Raw genomic sequence first — 23302 nt, 5'->3', positions numbered from 1 at the left:
CATGAATGAAAAACACACGATATTACAATATCGATGTCCTTGCTGAAAATACCTTGCTTTGCCGTTTTTCCTGTGTTCAAACTGCTTGTTGTGTCATGTTGTTATGCTGGCAAGATTTGCATCAGTTGATCTCACATCATTAAATCTGATTTTTTTGTCATGTGGACTGTTAACAAATTTACCTCTGTATCATTTTCTTGACTGTTATCGAATCCAGTTGCATGCTGGTTTGTTGTCTGATATCACATATGATTATATGTCATGTTGATGATCGTCATCAGTTTTGACTCTGCACATTTTTTTGGAGGGTTGTTTAGGGCAGCACATTTCTGTGCACTTGTGCTGCAATAGCATGTCGTTAGTAGCATGTGGTTGGGCACTTGAATACAACCACAACATGATGGTGATAACATGTAGTTGTGCATGTTCGAGCGGTGACAGCATGTTGTTGCGCATACCTATGCAGCAACAACATGAACATGTTGCTGCCCTCTCTAGTGCAACAACGACATGTCGTTGGGCATGATTTTTTTTTGTTATAAATGTCAGCTGCCAATATGTATATATGTGCGGTGTATAGTCTGACCAGATCTACTATAATGTATGTGTATGCATTATGGACAGATCTGCCGTATCCCATTTGTGTGCAGATTTGATCTAGACCTGTTGTAATATGTGTGGGTAGATCTGGACCGGATCTGCTGCAACATAGGTGTATGCAGTCTCGACAGATCTGTCGTGTCTCGTTAGTGCGCAGATCTGATCCAGATCTGCTGATTATATATGTATGCAGACTAGATCAAATTTGCCATGTGCATAAAGTCGTAAATCTGGGCTGATTTTGCCGAAGTACATGTTCTTTATGTTATGATTTAAAACTTGTCTTGTTACATGCCTTTACAACTGATTTTGTTTGGCATTGATTCAGGCTTGAATGTTTATGCTCATTCATCTGAATGCATTATTTTTTGCTATGTGCTAATCGAACTACATGTCCATGCAATTGTGAATATTTTCATGTTTTGGCTTTATCGGTTATGCAACCAACTTATTGTTTAGGATACACGCATGTATTTCGGGGGTCTGGCTGACCCATGTACATGATTATGTTCATGTACATGGATCAACCAGCATGCTGGAAATGCATATTTTTCCGCAATGGCCAATCCATGTGCATGAATATGGTTACTTATATGGGTCAACGTTAATGGTTGGACATGTAAAAAAAAAGAAGAAATTTTTCTGCATGGTTGTCTAAGTGCATGAGTTTAGTCATGTGCGTATCCATTTGAGGTGATATGCAAAACTAATTCTAATTTGATCATGTTTGCATAAATGTGCATATTATATGCATGAAAATTCTAAAGTTATTTTGATGTTTGCGTAAATATGATCATATGCATGTTTGGTTATTTTATATGTGCATTGGAATGTGCATTGTGAACATGTTTTGAACAAGTGTGTGCATGTTCACTAGGAACTTTGCATAAGATGCATATATCATTTGAGATGCTTTTGTTGTCAGATGTAAACCACATACAGGATATGTGGGTCAGAAGCATGTGTTGTGACAAATCACACCAGAATATGTTCACTTAGAAAAGGAAGAAGAATCGTTATGAAAGAGGCACTGACTGATAATATTTTCTCTTAGTCAGTCTCGTGCCCTATATTCTCAATATATATAACGTGGGTCGGGTCTGGTATGTTACATCAAACCCAAATACAATAAACGACCTAGACCGACCACCAGACCCAACAATTAACACACACACACACACACGAATGGATCGGGTCCCAAACTCGATTGGAAACAATATGCCGATCTCAATACCCTCCCTCAAGTTGTGCATGGTGTTGCACCATGGACAACTTGCTCTTTAAGACCCAAAATTTTACACTTGTGAGACCGTTTGGTGAACAAGTCAGCGACTTGATTTGTTGTCGGCATGTAATTTGGTTCAACCTCTTTGTCTTCAATTTTCTGTCGAACAAAGTGCTGATCAATCTCTATATGTTTCATGCGACTGTGATGAATGGGATTGAACGCGATCTGTATGGCACTCTGGTTGTCACACAAGAGAGTAGTGGGGATTAGTTCACACCCTTTTATTTTAGTGTTAAAATTATGCAACTACCTGAATTGGCAAACTACTCAGTGGCATATGTATGTGTGTGTATACATTATATATATATAATTTATTTATTACCTCCTTTATGGGTAGACTGTCTTTTCACTTTGTGGGTCAAAATAGTCAGTGATGGTGTTTTATTAAAGTGTGAAGGGTGTTTTAAGATACCTACAAATGGCTTTATCCTGAAAAGTAATATAAAGTACAAGTGTTATTGCATTCCGGGTCCTTTGATAATTTAGGCTAGTTGAATGTCCTTAATGTTCAACTAAAAGGGTATATACGTGAAGAATCCTGTGTGTATGTATTCATATCACAGCCAAGTGGTTTACTTGTTCTCTTCTCAAGATCCAATAAAAAGAGCTATAACATGCTTGTGGGCAGCCGAGCTTACCTAGCAATGACATGCAATAACACTGCGTGCTTCTGTTGTTTCAATGTCTATATTCAACTTGAAGTCAGTTCACCATTCTATGGTCATCTACTTTTCTAAGAGTTGTTTTTTACTTGACCAATCTGATGGCTCCCTGTAATGATGTGTTTTCTTGGATCATTTGTATCCTTGTTGGTGAATCACCATTTGTGAAAATGTTGGCTTGGCAATTTGAGTAAAAGATATCCAAGTTTCTTTTTGCATTACTCCTATGCGCTCTTCCATGGAAATATTTTATTATGTGTATTTTCTTGGTAGGACCAGTGAGCAAAAACTTTTGGTCAATGAAGTTATAAACCTGGTATATTAGTTCATACTTCATACTATGTATTTGTTCTACTTTTTTTTTGGTTCAAGTATTCTAGTTCTTGCATTTAGGAAAACTTCAAATGTGATGTATTATAGCTTATGTGATTGCCCTTGTGAGATGCTCAGGTTTGCGGGGAATCCATTGTGTGCAAATGCCAACCGGCTCAACATATCACAGTTTTGTGCATCCCAAGATGATAGTGGGGAATCTTCTGGAAGTGCACCTAATTCTACAACTGTTTGTCCCATCCAGTCTTGTCCAACTGTAAATTTCTTTGAATATGTCCCATTTTCACCTGTTCAATGCTTCTGTGCTGCACCCATTAAAGTTGTATATCGTTTGAAAAGCCCTGGCATCTCTGACTTTTCACCATACCTTGTGCTCTTTGAGAATTATCTCACTTCTGGTCTTCAGTTAGGCCTTTATCAATTGTACATTGGTTCCTTTATCTGGGAAAAAGGTCCAAGGTTGAGGATGCATCTGAAAATTTTCCCTATGATAAACAATAGTAACAGCAGCCAAATCTTCAACCTGAGTGAGATCCTAAGGATTAGGGGAATGTTTACAGGATGGACAATCCCTGACAATGACATATTCGGGCCATATGAACTAATCAACTTCATTCTTGAAGGGCCTTATGAAAATGGTAAGACTTGGAAGCCTATTTTGTAATTCCATCTATGAAATGATTGCTTGCATGTGCTCGATCTCATCCTTATATTTGGTTTTGCAATGATCATGGGACCACTGCTGTGATATGAGAAGGGAAATTTCAAGCCAAGTTCTTTTTTTTGTCTTAAGAAAAGAGCAAATTTTTTAGCTGATGATAAGGGATTGTAAATTCCTTTTTTAGTACGCAAACACCCTTTAATTGGGGACAGTTTTCTTGACAAATAGATCCATATTTAGTATTATAAAAGTTAAATAGTCTTCTTATTTTCCAAAAGTCATGTTCTTGTGCCTGAGAAGTGCAACTCTTCCGACTGGTGTAAATCTGAACTGTTAGTCTGCATGTTTTTCTGACATTCTTCAGTGTCATTCCTTATTTGTCAGTTCCATGGAGAAAAAAAGGGAGAGAGAGGATAAAATGTTATCTTCCCTTATTTCTTTTGTGTTCAGGCTTTTGTTGATAAATTAAGATTTTACACTTTGCTGTTTCGTGTGAATTACAAAGACTGCAGAGCCTGTTGTATTTATTCTTCCAATTTGTTTCAGTGATTCCTTTCCCTCCAAGAAACGGAATGAACAAGGGGATTTTGGCTGCAATCATCTTAGGGGGAGTTGCTGTTTTGGCGTCAGTTTCTTCTCTTATTGCAATTTTATTCATGAGAAGGCGCACTAAAGACCCAAATGCAAATTCCAAAAAACGTCTATGTAAGTATTTTTGTTCTCATTGATGTTTTTGGATATGTGGATGGCTTTTCCCTACTGTTTTGAAAGCAATGAAATAGACCATTTGATTTTATCAACGTTTAGTTTTTCATCAAGCTTCATGTTGAAAACTAATTAATGAATGAAGGCTTAATTTTTCATATTGCAAACTAATTAATTAGTCAAAGTTTAGTTTGCATTTTCCATATTGAAATCTAATTTAATGTAATGACATGGGTCCAAGAGCACAATAAGGCTCACAAGAAGTCACATAAAACCACTAAGGGCACAATCACAAGCATGCACCACTAAGGTCACAAAGCCACTAATGACACATACTCACAATTAAATTAATTGTTTTTATTAATCATAAAATGCACAAAATATATGCATAGCAGCATAGAGGGGCTTTGCTGTTAGATTAGTCCTAACGGCTAATTTAGCTAGCCGTTACGCTAGCCTAACAGCTAGGTATCCTAAAGACTAAAATGCTCTCAAAAGGAAAAAAAAAGATAAAAATAAAAACACATAGAAAACTTATTATTACAATCTAAAAAGTATATATATATTATTATGACATGATTGGGTCTGGATGTAACACACCAAAATTTCTTACTTGAAAATTTTAAATAAATTTTTTTCTTTGTAAATGATTAATGATCCTTTAAATCAAATCAATAGCACAACAGAAAATATTTGGTTGATCTAAGTTATCCAATCTTGGGCGAGTTATAGGAAAACACACAACTATAACTATTTGGATCCCAAACTTGTTAGACTTAGGTCCAAACCCACACACACACCGAGTCTAACAGAGAACTCTGAATCCAAATATGATTCATTTCAAATCAAACTCAAACCATAATTGAATTAAAATTGTCAAACATCAAAAGTTGACATTCTCAAAACATTGAAATGGTTCAGACATCAAAACAAGACCAAGAACGAAAAAAGACAAGAGTGTGGTTCTTAGACTCCATCTCACCATCCCGCCACCGTCTGTAGCCTCTAGTCATCACCTAAAAATGGTAAAATAGAAGGGGTCAGACTCATCAAGTTTGGTAGGTTAACTATGACCCCACAATATTTACACACAACTAAAACATTCATAACATCATCTCTATCATTGCATATACATGTTTATGCAAATGTAACATTCACTTATGAGACATAATCATAGATAGGATATACAATTCCTGTTCAATAAGGATGACATCAATCATTCTGAAGAATATTAATTGTAAAAACCAGAAAAAAAAATCATTTTGGATCCAGGTTGGATCCGATCGGATCCAGGTCCACGAGCCCCCCGTGTTTTTATTTAAACCCCCCAGGGGATTTTCTTTTACAAAACGAATGCAGAATTCCCGCACCTCTCTCTCTCCCCGACAAACCCCCTAGTTGGATCCGACCAGTCGAGGGAGAGAGAAGAGGGAGGAGCGAGAGAACTCGGGGAGAGAGGCGGGAGAGGGGGAACTTAGGGAGAGAGACGGGAGAGTCGAGGCACGGGGGGGGGGGGGGGGTTCCCTTTTTGTGTAAAAGGGGAAACCCTCCCCTGCGTTTAAATAGAATGCACAGGGGGGTGTAAGACTCAGATCCAACCTGGATCAAAAACCATTTTTTTTCTCTGAAAAAGCGAGTGTTACATTCAAAACGAGCTTTTATAGTTTATACGAAAAGTGAAATTTCAAAGAAACCCTTATACCAAAAATATCTTTAGGAGCAAAACGTTAGGGAAAGAGTCTCATCTTGATATCATCACGCTATCGTGCCATCGCTTGCCGTACCAACATAATCACTACCTGAACCCATGAAACAGGGTCAAATCTATAAAAATCTGTAGGTGCATAGATATAACAATTCAGAACAAGACTAACATATGCGTTGCTCATTTCGTGATATGCAGTTCAGAATAAGCAAAATGAGCATGCTAACAAAATTCAAAACCAAACTAACATATACGTTGTTCCTTTTGCGGTGTGCAAGTAAAAAAGAATGAACATGATAACTTTGTTTCGATATTAACCGTCCCGAGGGTACACACAGGAGAAACGTAGAAGCAACTGAGACTACCCGGGAGTTTGTTGTGCTATATATTTTGATACCCTGAACAACTAGCTGAGCCTGCTCCTAAGGGGAAGACCAATGACCAAGAGAGAATTCCCCAGAGGCTACTCGTTAAAGGGGATGCATCCATACTTTTGCAGAAGTTATTGGTACCTGCCACCTAGGATAATTTTTGGTAGCCCAGTCCCCTAACTTCGATGACTTGGGACACCGAGTCATTTGCTCAAGAAGTGTAGTTGTTAACAACCTGTCCATCAGGGTTTTTGTACCGTCCCATTTTCTCTTTTGATGAAACCATAACGGCGAATGGGTATGTCAGGTTCTATTTTAACTGACGACCCATTCTACATGCTCTGATCTTTCAAACCAACTCGAGCATATTGCCTGTGAAGGCGATGATCACCATTTATGTGATTTCTTTTTCATCATTGTGCATTTGCACGTTATGAGGTTACTATAAATTTCTCATCAAATCATCATAGTACTAATATGCCGCGCATATCTGGTAGTACCGTTACGATGAGAGGGTATCAGTTTCTCAGAAAGAAACCATATCATTTAGAAATTTCAATGTTTCGTTTATCACTATTTGTGTGATTTCCTTTTTATCATTTTGTATTTGCATGCTACGAGGCTATGTCACACAGACTCTTCTAACATGGCACCGCACCCCCACCCAGGCGGGTGCGACACTTGGACACAACTTCCTTAGTTCCTTTGTGTTAGGTGAAGTCAACCACACTAAGATCTATTTCTATCCAAAAAGTAGATTCCGTTAACCCTAATAAAGTCCATTTTTATCTATATTATATATATAAATACATAAATGCACACAAATACATGGTGTTAACTTAAAACTGTTAAAAATTATATATATCATCCCCGCACCCAAGTTTTTCTAAAGTGTCGCATCGCTGCATCCACACCTGCATCCGTGAGGTCTATTTCTATCCAAAAAGTAGATTTTGTTAACCCTAATAAAGTCCATTTTTATTTATATATATATATATAGATAAATGAACACAAATACATGGTGTTAACTTAAAACTGTTAAAAATTATATATATATATATCCTCCCTGCACCCACGCACCCAAGTTTTTTTAAAGTTCCGCATCCGCACCCGCACCCGCACCCACATCTGCATCCGCATCCGCACCCGCACCTATGTGACATAGCTACGAGGTTACCATAAACCTCTCATCCAAATCATCGTAGTACTAACATGCCGTTCATGTCTGATAGAAGCGCTACGATGAAAGATGTATCGATTTCTTAGCAAGAAACGCCAACATTATTTTGAAATCTCAAGTCTCGTGCTCTAGGCCGGGGATATCCGAGTCATTCAGATATCGCAACAAAAGGCTGTACATACCTCTTAGGGCTACGTGGGGTTGTGGAAAAAGACCTGGTTACGAATAGGCAACCACCAGATATCCGTTTTTGCTTTTCGAAACAACGAATATTTCAAACATTGAAATCTTGTATGAAATCCCCATTTAAAAGACTGGAAGAGTCATGTGCAAATCTGCGTCTTTAAAGTTGCGCACATTACAGCACGACATCATAGTACATGTATATCAAAACATGAGCCAATGCACATTACAGCGTAACGACAATGTAAATGTGTAACGACCCCAATCCATACCCTTTGAAAATGCAGAATATTTTTTTTTCTAAGAGTTGCGGAAAACTTCCCAGAGACCTGGGGTCCCTGCAGTTCCAATTTCAGTTGGATAACCACACACCACAAACAAACTTACATTTATCATCCATAACCAACCAACTAAACTCTTTTATAAATGAGTCAATAAGAGTCTTATACTCAATGTCAAAAGTGAAATAACAACTTGCAGGAAATAAGAACTAAAAGAAAAAAAAAGTAGAGCCACTCTGTCCGTAAGTGAAGCAGTCTGAGGCAAATGTGACCCTCGTATCCCCTCAGAAGCGAGTCCATTTCATTGATCACCTGTGTCTGGGAAAAACCAATAGAAGAATAGGGTCAGAAATCCGAAGAATTTTGCGTACAGGTTTCCCTAATGAATCAAATAAAAAAAAACATAAATAAGATCCATGTAATATTTTGAGGAATACGGTTATAATCAATTCATAAGACAATTAACCATTCATGCAGAATTAAACATTGAGCATGAGGGAACATGAAGTAAGTAACATTGATCACAATTTAATCAATAAGGCAATTAAATGCAAAAGAGATCAACATCATGCAATGATCAACATAAAACAACCAAGTGAATAGGCAAACATGCAAGAACTATTGCATAGCAAGAATATGCATGATTTATGTGTGATGCATGAACACTTATTATCTTTCATTTAAGCTCCCATCTTTCCATATGCATATCCTATTAAATGCACACAATCTTTAAATTTCTTTTTTTAATTTACCATTGCCCGCGGATACACCAAACGGGTTCAGTCTCCGAAGTCAAGTAAGGTTCCCGGGGTAGCTTAACACATAATTTGTATTTTATTACCGGGTTCCAAACTTAGCCCTCGACCGATATCAGGAAACAACATCATCCATTGGAACCTTGGAAAACAACATCCAAAGTCGGGAACACCAGGGAAAACAGCATCCACTGGCGCCACTTTATTGGTATACCAAAACAATAACAACTGTGTCAAAACACACCACCCCTAAGAAAAGTGGCGGACTCTCCCTAAAACCGTGGTCAGGAGAAGAACCTCAATATCGGGTTCAGGGGCAACAACGCACACGGAGTTTTTGTATCCTCACGGTTTTCCCCAAACCGCAACATCCAAGATTCCCACGCTAAAACAGGGACATCAAGGAGAAGATGAATTACACTATTCTTTATTTTCTTTTATCTGGTTATTAATTCATCTCTTTTACATTTGCAAATTTACATGCAGAATTAATAACATAAGCTTGCACATCAGCATGCTAAGCTTTTCACGGGACCACAGCCCGTGACAACATAGAACAGTGCGGTGAAACAATAATATCAATTTGATTTAAAAACATATCATGGATATGATTCACTTTAAAAACACAAGTTATGAATGATATTTTTGCAATTTTCAATAGTAGTTCATCCACTACAAGCATCTGCCTCATTAGTCCTCCAAAACCCATAAATCAAGTATATAAGCTACTAGATCAAGAATATAAATATAATGTCATTAAAGGCCAAATAACACACACAAAGGTGTGCAAAAGAAGCTCTTGTTTACATGTAATAATACTTGAAATGAGTGTATCAACGATAAGAACAAGAGAATACACGCCAACATGGACAAAAAGCATCTCTTGTCTACGTAAAAATACACTCAAGACCAAGTATGTTCAGCTACTAGAACAAGAGTATCAAGCCAACCATGGGCTAAAAACACAATACATCTCTTGTCTACATAAAATGGCACTTGAATTGAGTGAAAGAAGTCAACCATGGAAATACATCTCAGCGACTAGAACAAGGACACAAATGCCAACATAGACTAAAGATCACACACCATGATGTGAATCAACGTGCCTTGTCTACAAATGATAATACTCAAGACAAGTGTGTTTAGCTACTAGACAAAGAGAAACAAAGCCAACAAAGGGCTACCAACACACAAAGGTGTAATAAAATTCTTGTCTACATATGATAACACTTAGATAAGAGTTATAAAAGGAGAAGACTTTTGAGGCAATAAAACTTGTAATGACAAACATATAAATAGAACCTTGAATCAATAGAACAATATTCTTCAAAAAGAATACTCATAACAACAATATTTTGGAATAAATGTGTAAATATGCACACACCAAGAATACTTGTGCACAAAAGCACAAAACACAAATGTGCAAATGCACTCATAAGATTCATAAACAATAAAAGGTTGGATAATAATCCCAAAAACCTTGACTTTAATATACCTTAAAACATTTAAGGTTTCAAACATCATATATCCATCACATTTATATATAAATAAGAGCATCCATAAAATCAATGACAAAAAACAAACGAGTGACACACTCATAATTAGAGATCATATACCAAATCATTCTAGAGTCCCAAGGTGCCCATAACTCACCTCAATCACCATCTATAATATGGCAAGGGACAATCTAAAATGACATAACACAAGGTGCCCATAACTCACCTCAACAACCATCTCTAATATAATAATAAGGCCATAAAAAAAACGATTGATGTATCATATAACATGTGATGGATAGAAGATAAAATGCCATAAAAAGGCAATGAACTCTTAGGGAAAACATTTTCCAAATATGTGATTTTACAAAGAGGGCCGATTCAAAGGTCCAACATAATTAATCACAACAATATGCCATATAACAATAATGTTGCATATATACGAAATTATGTTCAATCATGATCATTATCAAAGAAGACTTTAATAAACACAACATGAAATATTTAAGCTGTCATGTGTGAGAAAGGAATTGGAATAATCCAAGAAACAAATCAAGCCTTTATAATTTGCAATTATACGTATATCAAGATGTAAGATGGCAATAATCTTAAATGTGCAAATTTAGGACAACATATACCAAGATATTGCAGAATGATAAAAGAAACAATCTTACACAAGCCCTAAAGAAGGCAATAAAAACATCTTTTTATTGAAAAGATAGTACCATGTGAATGTTAAAATATGTAAAACAATCTTGTAATTTCGTATATATTTTATATATATATAAGGTGATACATATACATATATTATATATGTATATGTATCTACCTATTATATATATAAAATATATATATTGCTAAGGGTAGTTTAGGCATTTTACACATATTCATTTTCGTGAATATGGTTTGTATTTTTCCCTTTTTTCTTTTTTATTTTCTTTCTCCTTAATTAATGCATTGTACTTGCATTGGGAGGGGCCCAACCCACTAGTCGTTGGACCCCTCCAACGGTCACATTTGTGACCGTTGGAGGGGCTCCAACGACTATGTGGAGCCCCTCCCAAGGCCTCCTAAATGCCCTATAAATATGGGCAGCTCCTCTTGTATTTTCTTAAGGTTTTTGGGATTATAGCCCAACCTTTTAGTTGTTTATGAATATTATGAGTGCATTTGTGATTTTGTGTGTTGTGCACAAGTGTTCTTGGTGTGTGTATGTTCACACATTTATCCTCAAGATTATTGCGTTATAGATTAAAGTATCTTGTTGAAGATACTTTCACATGGTATCAGAGCCTCGTTGAAAAAGAAGAATTGCGATTCGCCCTCTCTTGCATTCCTCGAAAAACGTGCCTTCAAGTTTTTTGAAATCAAAGAGGATCATCTTCTTCGAGCAATATTTTAGGAGTCTCTCTTGTCAAGAAAGACGCGAAAAGTATTTGAGGTACGTGTTATTCCTTGTCTTCTTTCCTCTCTAATGGGCGAAAAAGACTCATTTCTCTCTTGGGTTTAAGCTTAATGGCTCAAACTATCATGTTTGGGCCGGTAATATGGAAGCCCATATTAAAGGAAAGGGGATTTGGGGTTACATTCATGGATCCATACCGGAACCGGAACCCAAAATCACCGTCATTGAAGGAGGGGATATTAAGATCCTTGAAGGGGATGAAAGACAAAAGACTCTTGAAGAGTATTCTAAAAAACATGATGATTGGGAAATGAAGAACTTCAAGATCTTATCTTGGATTTTCTCATCCGTTGAGACCAAGATAAACGCCAATATCATCAAATTTAAAAAAGCTTCCGAAGCTTGGGTGTATCTTGAGAAAATGTACACCTCAAGAGATCTATCCCACAAGTACTTTCTCCAAAAAAGGGCTTTGACCCTCCAACAAAATGACATGACCATTCAGGAGTACTTTGCTGAATTATCCTCTATTTGGGACGAGCTCGCAATTCTTGAACCTAAATGGAGTGGAGAAGCAATCGAATTAAGGCACAAACAACTTGAGGAAGACCAGTTCTTCAATTTTCTAAATGGCCTTAGACCCGAATTTGAACAAGTTTGGTCCTCTCTTCTCTCCGCTTTCACATCACCCTCACTTGAAGATGTTATCACCAAGCTAAGTGGTGAAGAAACCCGTATGGGGATTGGCAAGAATAATTCTAGCATTCTTGTTACTTCTTCTACTCAAGAAGATGGTGAAATGGTTAATGCCGTGTCAAGACCGGGAAATAACACGAAGACCTATAAACCTCCTCATTTCAAGAACCAAGGTCAAGGAGGAAATGATCGGTATGACAAAAGAGACTATAGCAAATTGAATTGCTACTATTGTAAAGAACCCGGACATATCAAACCTATGTGTCCTAAATGGAAGAAATTGATTGCAACGGCTATGGCATCCCAAGCGGAAGAACGACCTTCTTCATCAAGTGAGTCTCTTTCCCTTCAACAAATCGTAGATGCACTACAACCTCTTCTCAAGGGAGGCACTTCCGGAGCCGCTATGTCATCCTCTTCCCCCGGTAAGACATCTTGGCTTTTAGATTCTGGGGCATCCTTTCACATGACCCCTAGCTCTTGCTCTCTTTCAAATTTTTCTAAAAATTCTTTTCCATCCTTTGTCTCAACCGCGGAGGGAACATCTCTTGAGATTAAAGGAATAGGTAATTTTGAAAGACAAGACTTCTTTGTTCCAAAAATTCGTTTTATCCCAAACCTTAATTTAAATCTTTTTTCCGTCTCCCAACTCTCGGACCATGGTTGCGATATAAAATTCTCTTCTAATAAATGTTGGATACAGGATCGTCAGTCCGAGAGATTGATTGGGGAAGGCTCTAGAAGAGGAGACCTCTACTACGTAGATTTTCTTCAAGTTCCCAAGAGTCAATTTTGCAGCGTCGTCCAAAACAAAGATATTCATGTATGGCATAAGAGATTGGGTCATCCCAATATTGTTAAAATCTCCTATTTGCCTTTTGTTAAACATCTTTGTAAAAGTGATTTTTTATGTAATGAATGCATTCTTGGGAAAATGAAATGTTTGCCTTTTCCTCAAAGATCCATGTTTATGACAAAACCATTTGAAATTGTCCATTCCGATGTATGGGGACCGGCTCCTGTAATGTCAAAAGGAGGATTTTCATATTATGTGATTTTTGTGGATGACTACACTAGGTTTTGTTGGATTTATTTTCTTAAACATAAACCTGAAGTTTTCTCAACTTTTAAAAGTTTTCACATGACGATTTCAAATCAATTCAATGGATGCTTAAAAATCTTTAGGTCCGACTCTGGAGGAGAATACCTCTCAAATGAATTTAAAAGTTATCTTGAAAATTTTGGTATTCTTCACCAAAAATCTTGTCCGAAAACCCCTCAACAAAATGGGTTAGCCGAACGAAAGCACAGGCACATCATTGAAACAACTAGGACTTTACTCATTTCTCAAAACATTCCAAAGAATCTCTGGGCTGAGGCAGCCCTTACTTCTGTTTACCTCATAAACAGACTCCCATCGAAAAACTTAAACAAAAATTCTCCCTTTGAAAAACTGTACGATAAGGAACCTGATTATAGCAGGTTAAGGGTCTTTGGGTGTAAATGTTTTGTTCTTACTGATAAGAATGACAAACTTTCTCCTAAAGCATTCCTTGTGCCTTTCTTGGCTATTCTGAAACCCAAAAGGGGTTTCGTTGTTATGATATCAAAAGTGATAAATTGTATGTTTCCAGAAATGTGAGTTTTTTGGAAAATCTTAGTGGATTCGAACGTTGTGACCCTCATAATGAAAATGTGGATTATTCATTTTTATTTGATTTACTGAATAAAGACGATGATACTAGTGATAATGAGTCAGATCAAAGTAACCCAAATGAATTTGAAACTGAGTAAAACATCTCCTTGCTTCCTTCGTCACATCAACATATTGATGAAGAATTACCTAGAGACCCTATCACCTATACTCATAGAGATCGAAACAACTTTAGGAGTGCTCTTGACAGATATAATGATGCCAGTCCCAGTGCCTCTCAGAATGAAGTAATCCCTCGTAGAACCGAAAGAAGTAGAAGGCCTCCTTCTAAGTTCATTTCCTATGACTCCTTTCACCAAGATATAGAGCCTGCCTTAGTGCCATCCACTCCTATATAGAACCTAGAAATTTTGAAGAAGCACGTAAGTGCTCTGAATGGATTAATGCAATGGACAATGAACTTGAGGCTCTGAGAAGAGCCAAAACTTGGGAGTTTCAAAATCTTCCTAAAGGCAAGAAAACAATAGGGTGCAGATTGGTTTTCAAAGTAAAAACTAAAAGTGATGGATCCCTTGAAAGGTATAAAGCTCGCTTGGTTGCAAAAGGATATAGTCAATAATATGGTATTGACTATGAAGAAACTTTTGCTCCTGTAGCTCGTATGGTCACTGTCCGATGCCTTATAACCGTTGCCTCTATCAACAAATGAAACATCTATCAAATGGATGTTAAAAATGCCTTTTTAAATGACGATTTAAGTGAAGAAGTTTATATGGATGCTCCTCCTGGAATGGAGACTCCTAAGGGAAATGTGTTTCGTCTTCAAAAAGCACTCTATGGTCTAAAACAAGCCCCCAAGGCTTGGTATGATAGATTTAACTCTGTAATGATTGAGAATGGTTTTTCCTCTTGTTTTACTGACACTGCTCTATTTGTTAGAAAATCCAATGCAGGGATTGTAATTTTACTACTGTATGTTGATGACATGCTCATCACCGGGAGTGACTCTAACGGGGTTAAGAGTATAAAATCCATCTTAAAAGATAAATTTGAAATGTCTGACTTGGGTTTTCTAACTTATTTTTTGGGAATTGAAGTAGCATACTCTCTTAGAGGATATTTCTTATCTCAAACTAAGCTTGCTTCTGAGATCATTGACAAGTCAGGTATCACAGATGAGAAACTTTGTCAAACTCCTGCGATAGTAGGGGCAAAGATGAAAATTGATGATGGGGTTCTCCTTTTGGATCCTACACCCTACAGACAGCTTGTAGGATCATTGATGTATCTGAGTATTACCAGACCAGATATATCCCATGCAGTCCATACTGCAAGTCAGTTTCAGCTTGCGCCTACATCAGTGTTATCATCGCAAAATTTTTAACTTTTGCAAATCAAACTGACCTTTGAAAAAGATTTTTGAAAATAACTCGCCTCCGTTTTTAAAATGCGGGAAAATTCCGTAGAATGGGACTCGCCTGTCGGTACGAGGTTCAACCGTTCCTGCCACCTTTAACAGGGGTAATTGAACCAAGGATCAATCTTATGCTCTACTCTATTCAACTTGTCTAAATCATATTCTAATTTCTAAATGCACATAGAATCAGGCATGTGCTATGAATTTTCAGAAAAATGCACATTTGAAAACATGATGTTTGCTTTGAATGATTGAAATATAAAATGTAAATCTTGGAAAATCGTGAGTTGGGATTTCAAATATACTTATGAAAGAAATAAAAATCGATTTTGAGGAATCCTTGACATTTGGTGAAAATCGATTCTGAGAGACTTGGTTTCTCTGAATTCAAACTTGGAAATTGAATGCATAACTTGGAAAATTGAGTTTATGAACTTGAAAAACACTTGAAATATTCTTTGAACTTCAATGCTTTTGGGAAAATCGATTTTGCTATAAGACTTAGGGGATTTTTAAAAAAATGAACTTCTTTGAATTGAGATTGGAATTGGCAAATGCATGAAATGAATGAATATGGATTTAAGGAATTGAGAAATATTTTTTGTATTTTTGAGAAATGCGGTGCATTTTGAAGTTAGCCTAAGAGTGTAGGCTGAATGTGGCTAATGTGAAGATCATAAATCTAAGTATCATTCATATTCTGACTATGGCCATAAATACAAATTCCACCAAGTTTATAAACTTCATAAAAGCTAGTGCATGTGCCATTCGTGTAGACCATGGTGAATTTGTAAAAATATGCATGAATCATCATCCATCACACATTAAAATTATAAAAATAAGCTATATGCAATGCAACCTAAGCTAAGCAGGAAATGTAAATTCTTATTCCAAAGTTTAATTACAAATTACATCACTATTGAAATTTAAATACATGAAAAATAAAGTCTTCAATGTACCTGCAAAACTAGAAAACTTGGTTAATGAAAATATGTTGGCTTTTCTAGATTTATCCAACAATATCAGGAAATTGTGGGATTTTGCTAGATATAAGCCTTTTTGCCATGATTCCCTTAAATCAAAATGATAAAGTATGAAATAAAATTGAATAAATAAGGAAGATAAAATATGAAATTTCGAAATTGGGGTCAAAATGACCAAAATACCCCTAATAACAAGATTATGGCCTTGAAATTAGGGTTTTTAGAAAGATATTTTGATAAAATGCAAGTTTTGAAATTTGAATGGAATAAACTCAAACCAAATATACTATGACATGATTACAAATATGAAATTAGGGTTAGGGATTTCGAAATTTAGGTCAAATGACCAAATTGCCCCTGATAGCAAGACTATGGCCTTGAAATCAGGGTTTTTAGAAATAGATTTTGGTAAAAACTTAGGTTTTATGCACTAAATGAAATCAAATGAGCACAAAATTAAATCTAAAGCATCCTAATATAATTATGAACATGATTAAACCCTAAAACCATATGCTTATACACGAAAATCCACTAATATCACAAATTTTGTGATTTTTGCAGTGTTTTTGGATCTTTCAGGAACCCGGTTTTGCAATTTGCTTAATTCAGCCATCAAATGGATTCCAAAATCCATAAAAATTGGTACCTGCACTTGTTATAACCCTAATATCGAATTGGAATTATAAAAATAATTTTTTGACATTAAATTAATCCGAAAATTGCATTAAACCCTAAAAATATGCTATTTTTGACCTAATTCACCAACCAGTCTCAGTCCAAGACCTGAACCAGGGGTCAAATCTCTATGGAAATTTATGAAATTTTACAGAAACTAACTAGAAAGAAAAACAGAGATTTCCCAATTTATAGATCGGAAAAATCATCTCCGGTTAGGGAGAAACCCTTCCGGCAACCTGAGCTAAAATATATCACTCTTAACAGGGATTAAAACAGCTATTCCAGATTGAAAATACAGACATAAATAGCAATTCTAAACAAAAATCTCTGAAATTTTAGTGGTAAACAGTAGACAGAAAAATAACAACTCACTTTTTACAGATCTAAAATCGGATCTGTGGTTTGGGATTTATGACTAACACAAGTCTGATTAGGGTTTTGGTAAACCCTAACGAGTTTTAAAATTAAAAACAGATTCTCTAAAAGGGGAAAAATACTAAACAGTGATAAAAAAATCCGAAAATTTCACAGAAGACAGATCTATTCAATGTGAATCCATAGCACTTTACAGATCTAAAATCGGATATAAGATGAGAGAAATATCATAACAACAAGTTACCTTCTTGATTTTAACCACGATTTTAAAGCTTTAAAAACCCGATTTGATGTCTGATTTTTTTGACAGGGTTCCCGAGATCCAAAACCTTTGATTTTTCTACAGTAACTCAATAACTCATGCATGCACCACATATAAAAAAATCAGAAATAAACAATGAGTGTTTCAATCCGAAATAACATCATCTTTACTGTTCTAAACCTAGAACACACAGAAATTTAAGAAACTTGAAAAACCATGCATTAACTAATGTAAATAAATAAAATAAACCATAAAATAGTAAATAAAAATTATTTTTATGTTGTAGAACGTAAAACAAACATGAATAAACCATGAAAATAAATTAAAAACAGGGAATCAATGACTGGAATTTGATATCACCTTTAAAACATAGATTTAACCCATTAAAAAGGGTAAATCATATATTTTATTGGTTAATAATGCAAAGAATCATGTTAAAATCAATTCTAATGGATTAAAATCTCTGTAAATTATCCAAAACAGGGTTAGATCACCTTCTTGGATTGTTCTTGCTGGTTCTTGATGGTTCTTGATGTGAAACCATGGTTGATCTTCCATAAGGAGGGGTGTCCAAGCCTAAATCTAGGTTTAAAGCATTAAAAAGCATTAAATAAAATAAGAAAAGTGAAAAAGTTCATACCTTGGAGTTGCAGCAATGGAGGAAGGGCTGGAGAGGAGAGAGAAGCTCCAAGAATCCAATAAGAGAGAGATGGGAAAATCGACCCCCCTTATGCCTCTATTTATAATAAAAAAATTAGGTTTAAAAATTGACAATTTTGAAAATTTTGGACTCTAAAGGGGGGGCGATTTTGGGGTGGAGTTACCTAACTACCCCTAGTCTAAATTATCCTAAATAGTTCCTAATTAACCCCTAGCTAAACCTAAGAATCCCCCAAATATGGTGCCACTTGGCATTCTCTCACATTGGGTTTTTAAAACACTTTTAAAAACCTTTAAAAACACTAGTTTTAAAAACTAACTTTCAAAAATGAGTTTTTCAAAATGGTTTTGACTCTTCTAAACCTCTAACACTAACCAAGACATCAACTAACCCTAGTCTAGCCCTGACTTACTCGAATATGGCGCCACCCCGGGTGGGCCCTACTTGAGTTTTTTCAAAAAGCGATTTTAAAACTTGAAATTGAAGGAGTTTTCAAAAGATTTTCAAAAGTAAACTTAAAATTAGGATTTTTGAAATGGCATAAGGTCCTAACTGAGTTAGAATTCCTCTGGATATGGTGCCAACTGAGTGGGCCCACATCGAATTTTGAACATTTTTGAAATAAACACTGAAAATGGCTTTGAAAAGGGGTTAAAATCAGTATTTGAAATTCAAGATCTTTGAAAATAGGGTCTCAAGCGAACTGGAACTCCGGGTTAGAGTCCTGAACTCTTAGGACTCTGAGATTTTAGATTTTAAAAGCCAAATGAAAGAATTTTCAAAAGATTTTATCAAGAAATGATGAAATAAGTCAGAAAACACAGTCAGGGTTAGACTCCCAACTCGACTGAACTCTAAAATAGAGTCCTGAACTAACTAGACTCTGTGAAATGACCTAAATTTCGAAAACAAACGAAAAAGATTGAGAATGGAAGTAAAACAGACTTAAAAACCAAACTTCTGACCGGATTAGGACTCTGAGATAGAGTCCTGATCGGACTGAAACTTTCAAAAATTTGAGAAATTTGATGAATAGAGGCATTCAGAAGCGACACCATCTAAATGGGTCTCATCTGTGAATTGAAATCGATTAAAGTTTGAATTTGAAAGGAATCCAGATTGTTTTCTGAGAAAATATTTCAAAATACAAAGTCCTGGGGTTGGAAAATGATAAAGTATTGAATAAAAACCCAGGTTTTGAAATTGATTTTGAAATAAAGCTTTAAAATTCAAATTTGGATTGAATGTTTTGAAATAGGAGTGCTGGATCTCGAAAATGAGATGCAATGTCATACAATGCTATGCAGAATGCGTGCAATGACATGCAATGATCTGTGATGACTTATGAAATGGACAAACACTGGATGAAGGTAAAAATTTGGTGTGTTTACAATCAGTTCACATGAGTGTCATCTTACGAGTCGTAAGATACATAAAGGGTACTCTAAATAAGGGAGTTTTTCTATCATCTTCTTCCGACTTAAAATTGATTGCTTATACTGACTCTGATTGGGGAGGTGACCCAAATAACCGTCACTCCACCACTGGTTTTTGTGTATTCTTAGGAGACTCACTGATATCATGGAGATGCAAGAAGCAACAAAAGGTGTCGCTCTCCTCCACAGAAGCTGAATATCGTGACATGACAACTACTACAATGGAAATTGTTTGGATTCATCAATTGCTAGAAGACATGGGGATTGCAATAGAAGGGCCCACTAAGCTTTGTTGTGACAACAAGAGTGCAATCTACATTGCGAAAAATCACACCTTTCATGAGCGGACTAAACACATCGAAATGGACTGTCACTATGTTCGTGAAGCATATCTCAGAGGAGTCATTGATCTTCCTTATGTCACGTCCGAATATCAGTTGGCAGACTTTTTTACTGAAGCCTTGTGCGCTTCGCGGTTCAACTTCCTTCTTGGCAAACTATCGGTCATCTTGCCCTAAGTTTGAGGTGGGGTGTTAAAATATATAAAACAATCTTGTAATTTCGTATATATATTTTATATATATAAGGTGATACATATACATATATTATATATGTATATGTATCTACCTATTATATATATATTGCTAAGGGTAGTTTAGGCATTTTACACATATTCATTTTCGTGAATATGGTTTGTATTTTTCCCTTTTTTCTTTTTTATTTTCTTTCTCCTTAATTAATGCATTGTACTTGCATTGGGAGGGGCCCAACCCACTAGTCGTTGGGGGGGCTCCAACGGTCACATTTGTAACCGTTGGAGGGGCTCCAACGACTATGTGGAGCCCCTCCCAAGGCCTCCTAAATGCCCTATAAATATGGGCAGCTCCTCTTGTATTTTCTTAAGGGTTTTGGGATTATAGCCCAACCTTTTAGTTGTTTATGAATCTTATGAGTGCATTTGCACATTTGTGATTCTGTGTGTTGTGCACAAGTGTTCCAAGTGTTCTTGGTGTGTGTATGTTCACACATTTATCCTCAAGATTATTACGTTATAGATTAAAGTATCTTGTTGAAGATACTTTCACAGTGAAAATGTCTATGAATAGACAATACGCATACAAGCATGAATACTTTATAAAAGAAGTGTACGAAGACACTCTCACAACACTTGAACAAAATACGCAAAAAGCGTAATAATATCAAACATGCAATAATGCATGTATTTCATAAAAGATGCAAATGCTTGAGACTCTCAAGCTTTAATTATGCAATTATATGCTTGATAAATGCAATTTAAGACAAAGAAGACCATATTATGGCCAATGTAGGCATCCTTAGAGATACAATCAAGAAGTTTTTAAACCTTATGTGAAAAATACAAACAAATACGTTTATAAAGTTGCATCATTAGAAGAAAAAAAATAAATGAAATCCTTTATACCAAAGGATGCAATAGATACACTATGCATTCTATATAGTGTGGGAAATTCTTTTAAAAGATCTTTTACAATGGTTCGGACAACCTATTTATCACAAACAATTTTTCAAAAATCCTTCAAAAACATTGAAACATCTTTAGGAGTTCTTATAAATAGTTATCATTAACAAGAACTACTTAGGATTCATAACAAAGATTTAGATGTGAGAGATTCTTATACAAGAATTATATCAAGATTTTCAAAAAAAATGCACTAAAAACCATAAACAAGAGAGGAACTCAAAACAAATTAGACTTTATATGAGAGAAAAGAGTTTTTAAACAAAGATCATTAATCAAGAAATCATATATAATTTTTAAAAGTTAATTTATAGGTCAATCATGAAATACTTATGTAAACATCATAAATCCCACATAATTGAAGACAAATTTAAAAAAACATAAATTACTATTTATATGTGATGAGTAATCGATAAACATATAAACAAGAATTATATATTTGAATAGCAAACAAGTTTACTAAATTTAAAAAGAGATATTTTAAAAATTTTGAACATGCGAGATGTGAAAAGAAGTGATTCAACTATTATAAACACTACATATGCAAAAAATAGTTTCATAATGCATAATATGTTAAGAAAAGAGATACATACCAAAAACTTAAGAAAAAGAGAAGGATAATGAATACTTCACCATTTCTTGATCAACACGCTTTCCGTTGCATCAAAGGACAACCCCATCGTGACCTTGCTCTGATACCATGTTAGAAAGTGGCTTTGAATACTTTAGGTTCAATAATGAACCCATACACATGCACATGGAGTGCGAATATACCCACTAAAGGGAACAACACAAGCACATCATGTGCTAATACATAAACCCATAAAAGGGGTAAATATGACTTAAAGTCATAAGTTGAATATTATTGAAGAAAAAGGAAGAAGAGGGTAAAAACCCTATACAATGGAGCATAAGCTCCTCCAAGGAAAGAAGAATACAAAGGGGCAAGCCCCTATTTATAAGCACAAAAGGGTCCACCTTGGGGGCTCCCAAAGGAGACGTTGGAGAGCCCCCAATGGTCACATTTGTGACCGTTGGGGGCTCCCAACGTCTCTATTGGGAGGCCCCCAATATGGTACGAATACGAAAATCAAAAAATAAAAAACAGAAAATTAAAGGAAATATTACAATGCATATTCCAATTGGAATATGCGTAAAATGACAAATTACAAGAATACCCTTGAGGGTATTTTAGGAAGAGAAAATATATATATTTATATATATATATATATATATATAAATAGAGATACGTATACATATATATATGTATATGTATCTTTATATATATATATGTACATTTAAGGATTATATTTCAACATATGTGTATGAGTACACATATTTTAACACCTTCATCCCCGTTTCATGTCCTCCATCCCCGGTTCAAACGGGGATGAGGCGGGGCGGGGCGGGGATATTGCAGGGAAAAGTGGTCGGGGAGGGGATGAGGCGGGGATTGTTGCGGGGGCGGGGCGGGGAAAAGTGTACGTCCATCCCCGCCTCCACCCCCAGACGGGGATTTAACCTTCGTCCCCGCCTCCATCCCCGTTTCATACCCTTCATCCTCGGTCCGAACGGGGCGAGGCGGGGCAGGGCCCCGCTTTCCCCCGGTCCACTGTCATCCCTAAGGAGAGGGGAAGGGGTTTCGTATTTGAACCCCCCCTGTCTCGCTGTCTTTAGAAGACTCGAGGGAGGCGGTGAGGCTATGCCCGACCGCCTCACCTTTTGTATCCGGGTCGGGTCTAAATCTGGATCCGACCCGGGTTCAACAAATTTTATTTTATTTATTTATTTTTGTGATTTTACATCAACACTATATACTCATCTCCCACGCCCTTCAGGGTTTGCATGAATATATCATCCTTGCTAATAGGGCACTTTAATGTTGCAAGTTTGAGGAAGGTGTGAAAATAGTGGGAGGGACATATTTGTCATTTTTTTATTCTTATGTATATTGTGTATATAGTTAGGACCTTTTAGTCGTGTTAGTTTTTATCCCTTATAGCATCCTCGTTTAGGG

General features: G+C 36.0%; 1 protein-coding gene across 2 annotated transcripts in view; it reads left to right on the top strand.

Moving 5' to 3' along the window:
* LOC149843998 (putative LRR receptor-like serine/threonine-protein kinase At1g06840) overlaps positions 1-23302 on the top strand; it is a 224660-nt gene that overhangs the window by 138054 nt on the left and 63304 nt on the right. For both annotated transcript variants that reach the window (XM_090000227.1, XM_090000226.1), the window contains exons 14-15: positions 3001-3521; positions 4091-4249. In XM_090000227.1, coding sequence (XP_089856353.1) covers positions 3001-3521; positions 4091-4249 — 680 coding nt within the window. The remainder of the gene's footprint in view (positions 1-3000; positions 3522-4090; positions 4250-23302) is intronic.

Source organism: Nuphar pumila, chromosome 3 (assembly GCF_984573655.1).
Source record: "Nuphar pumila chromosome 3, dmNupPumi1.hap1.1, whole genome shotgun sequence".
Lineage (NCBI taxonomy): Eukaryota > Viridiplantae > Streptophyta > Magnoliopsida > Nymphaeales > Nymphaeaceae > Nuphar > Nuphar pumila.
This window is presented reverse-complemented; position numbering and strand designations above follow the sequence as displayed.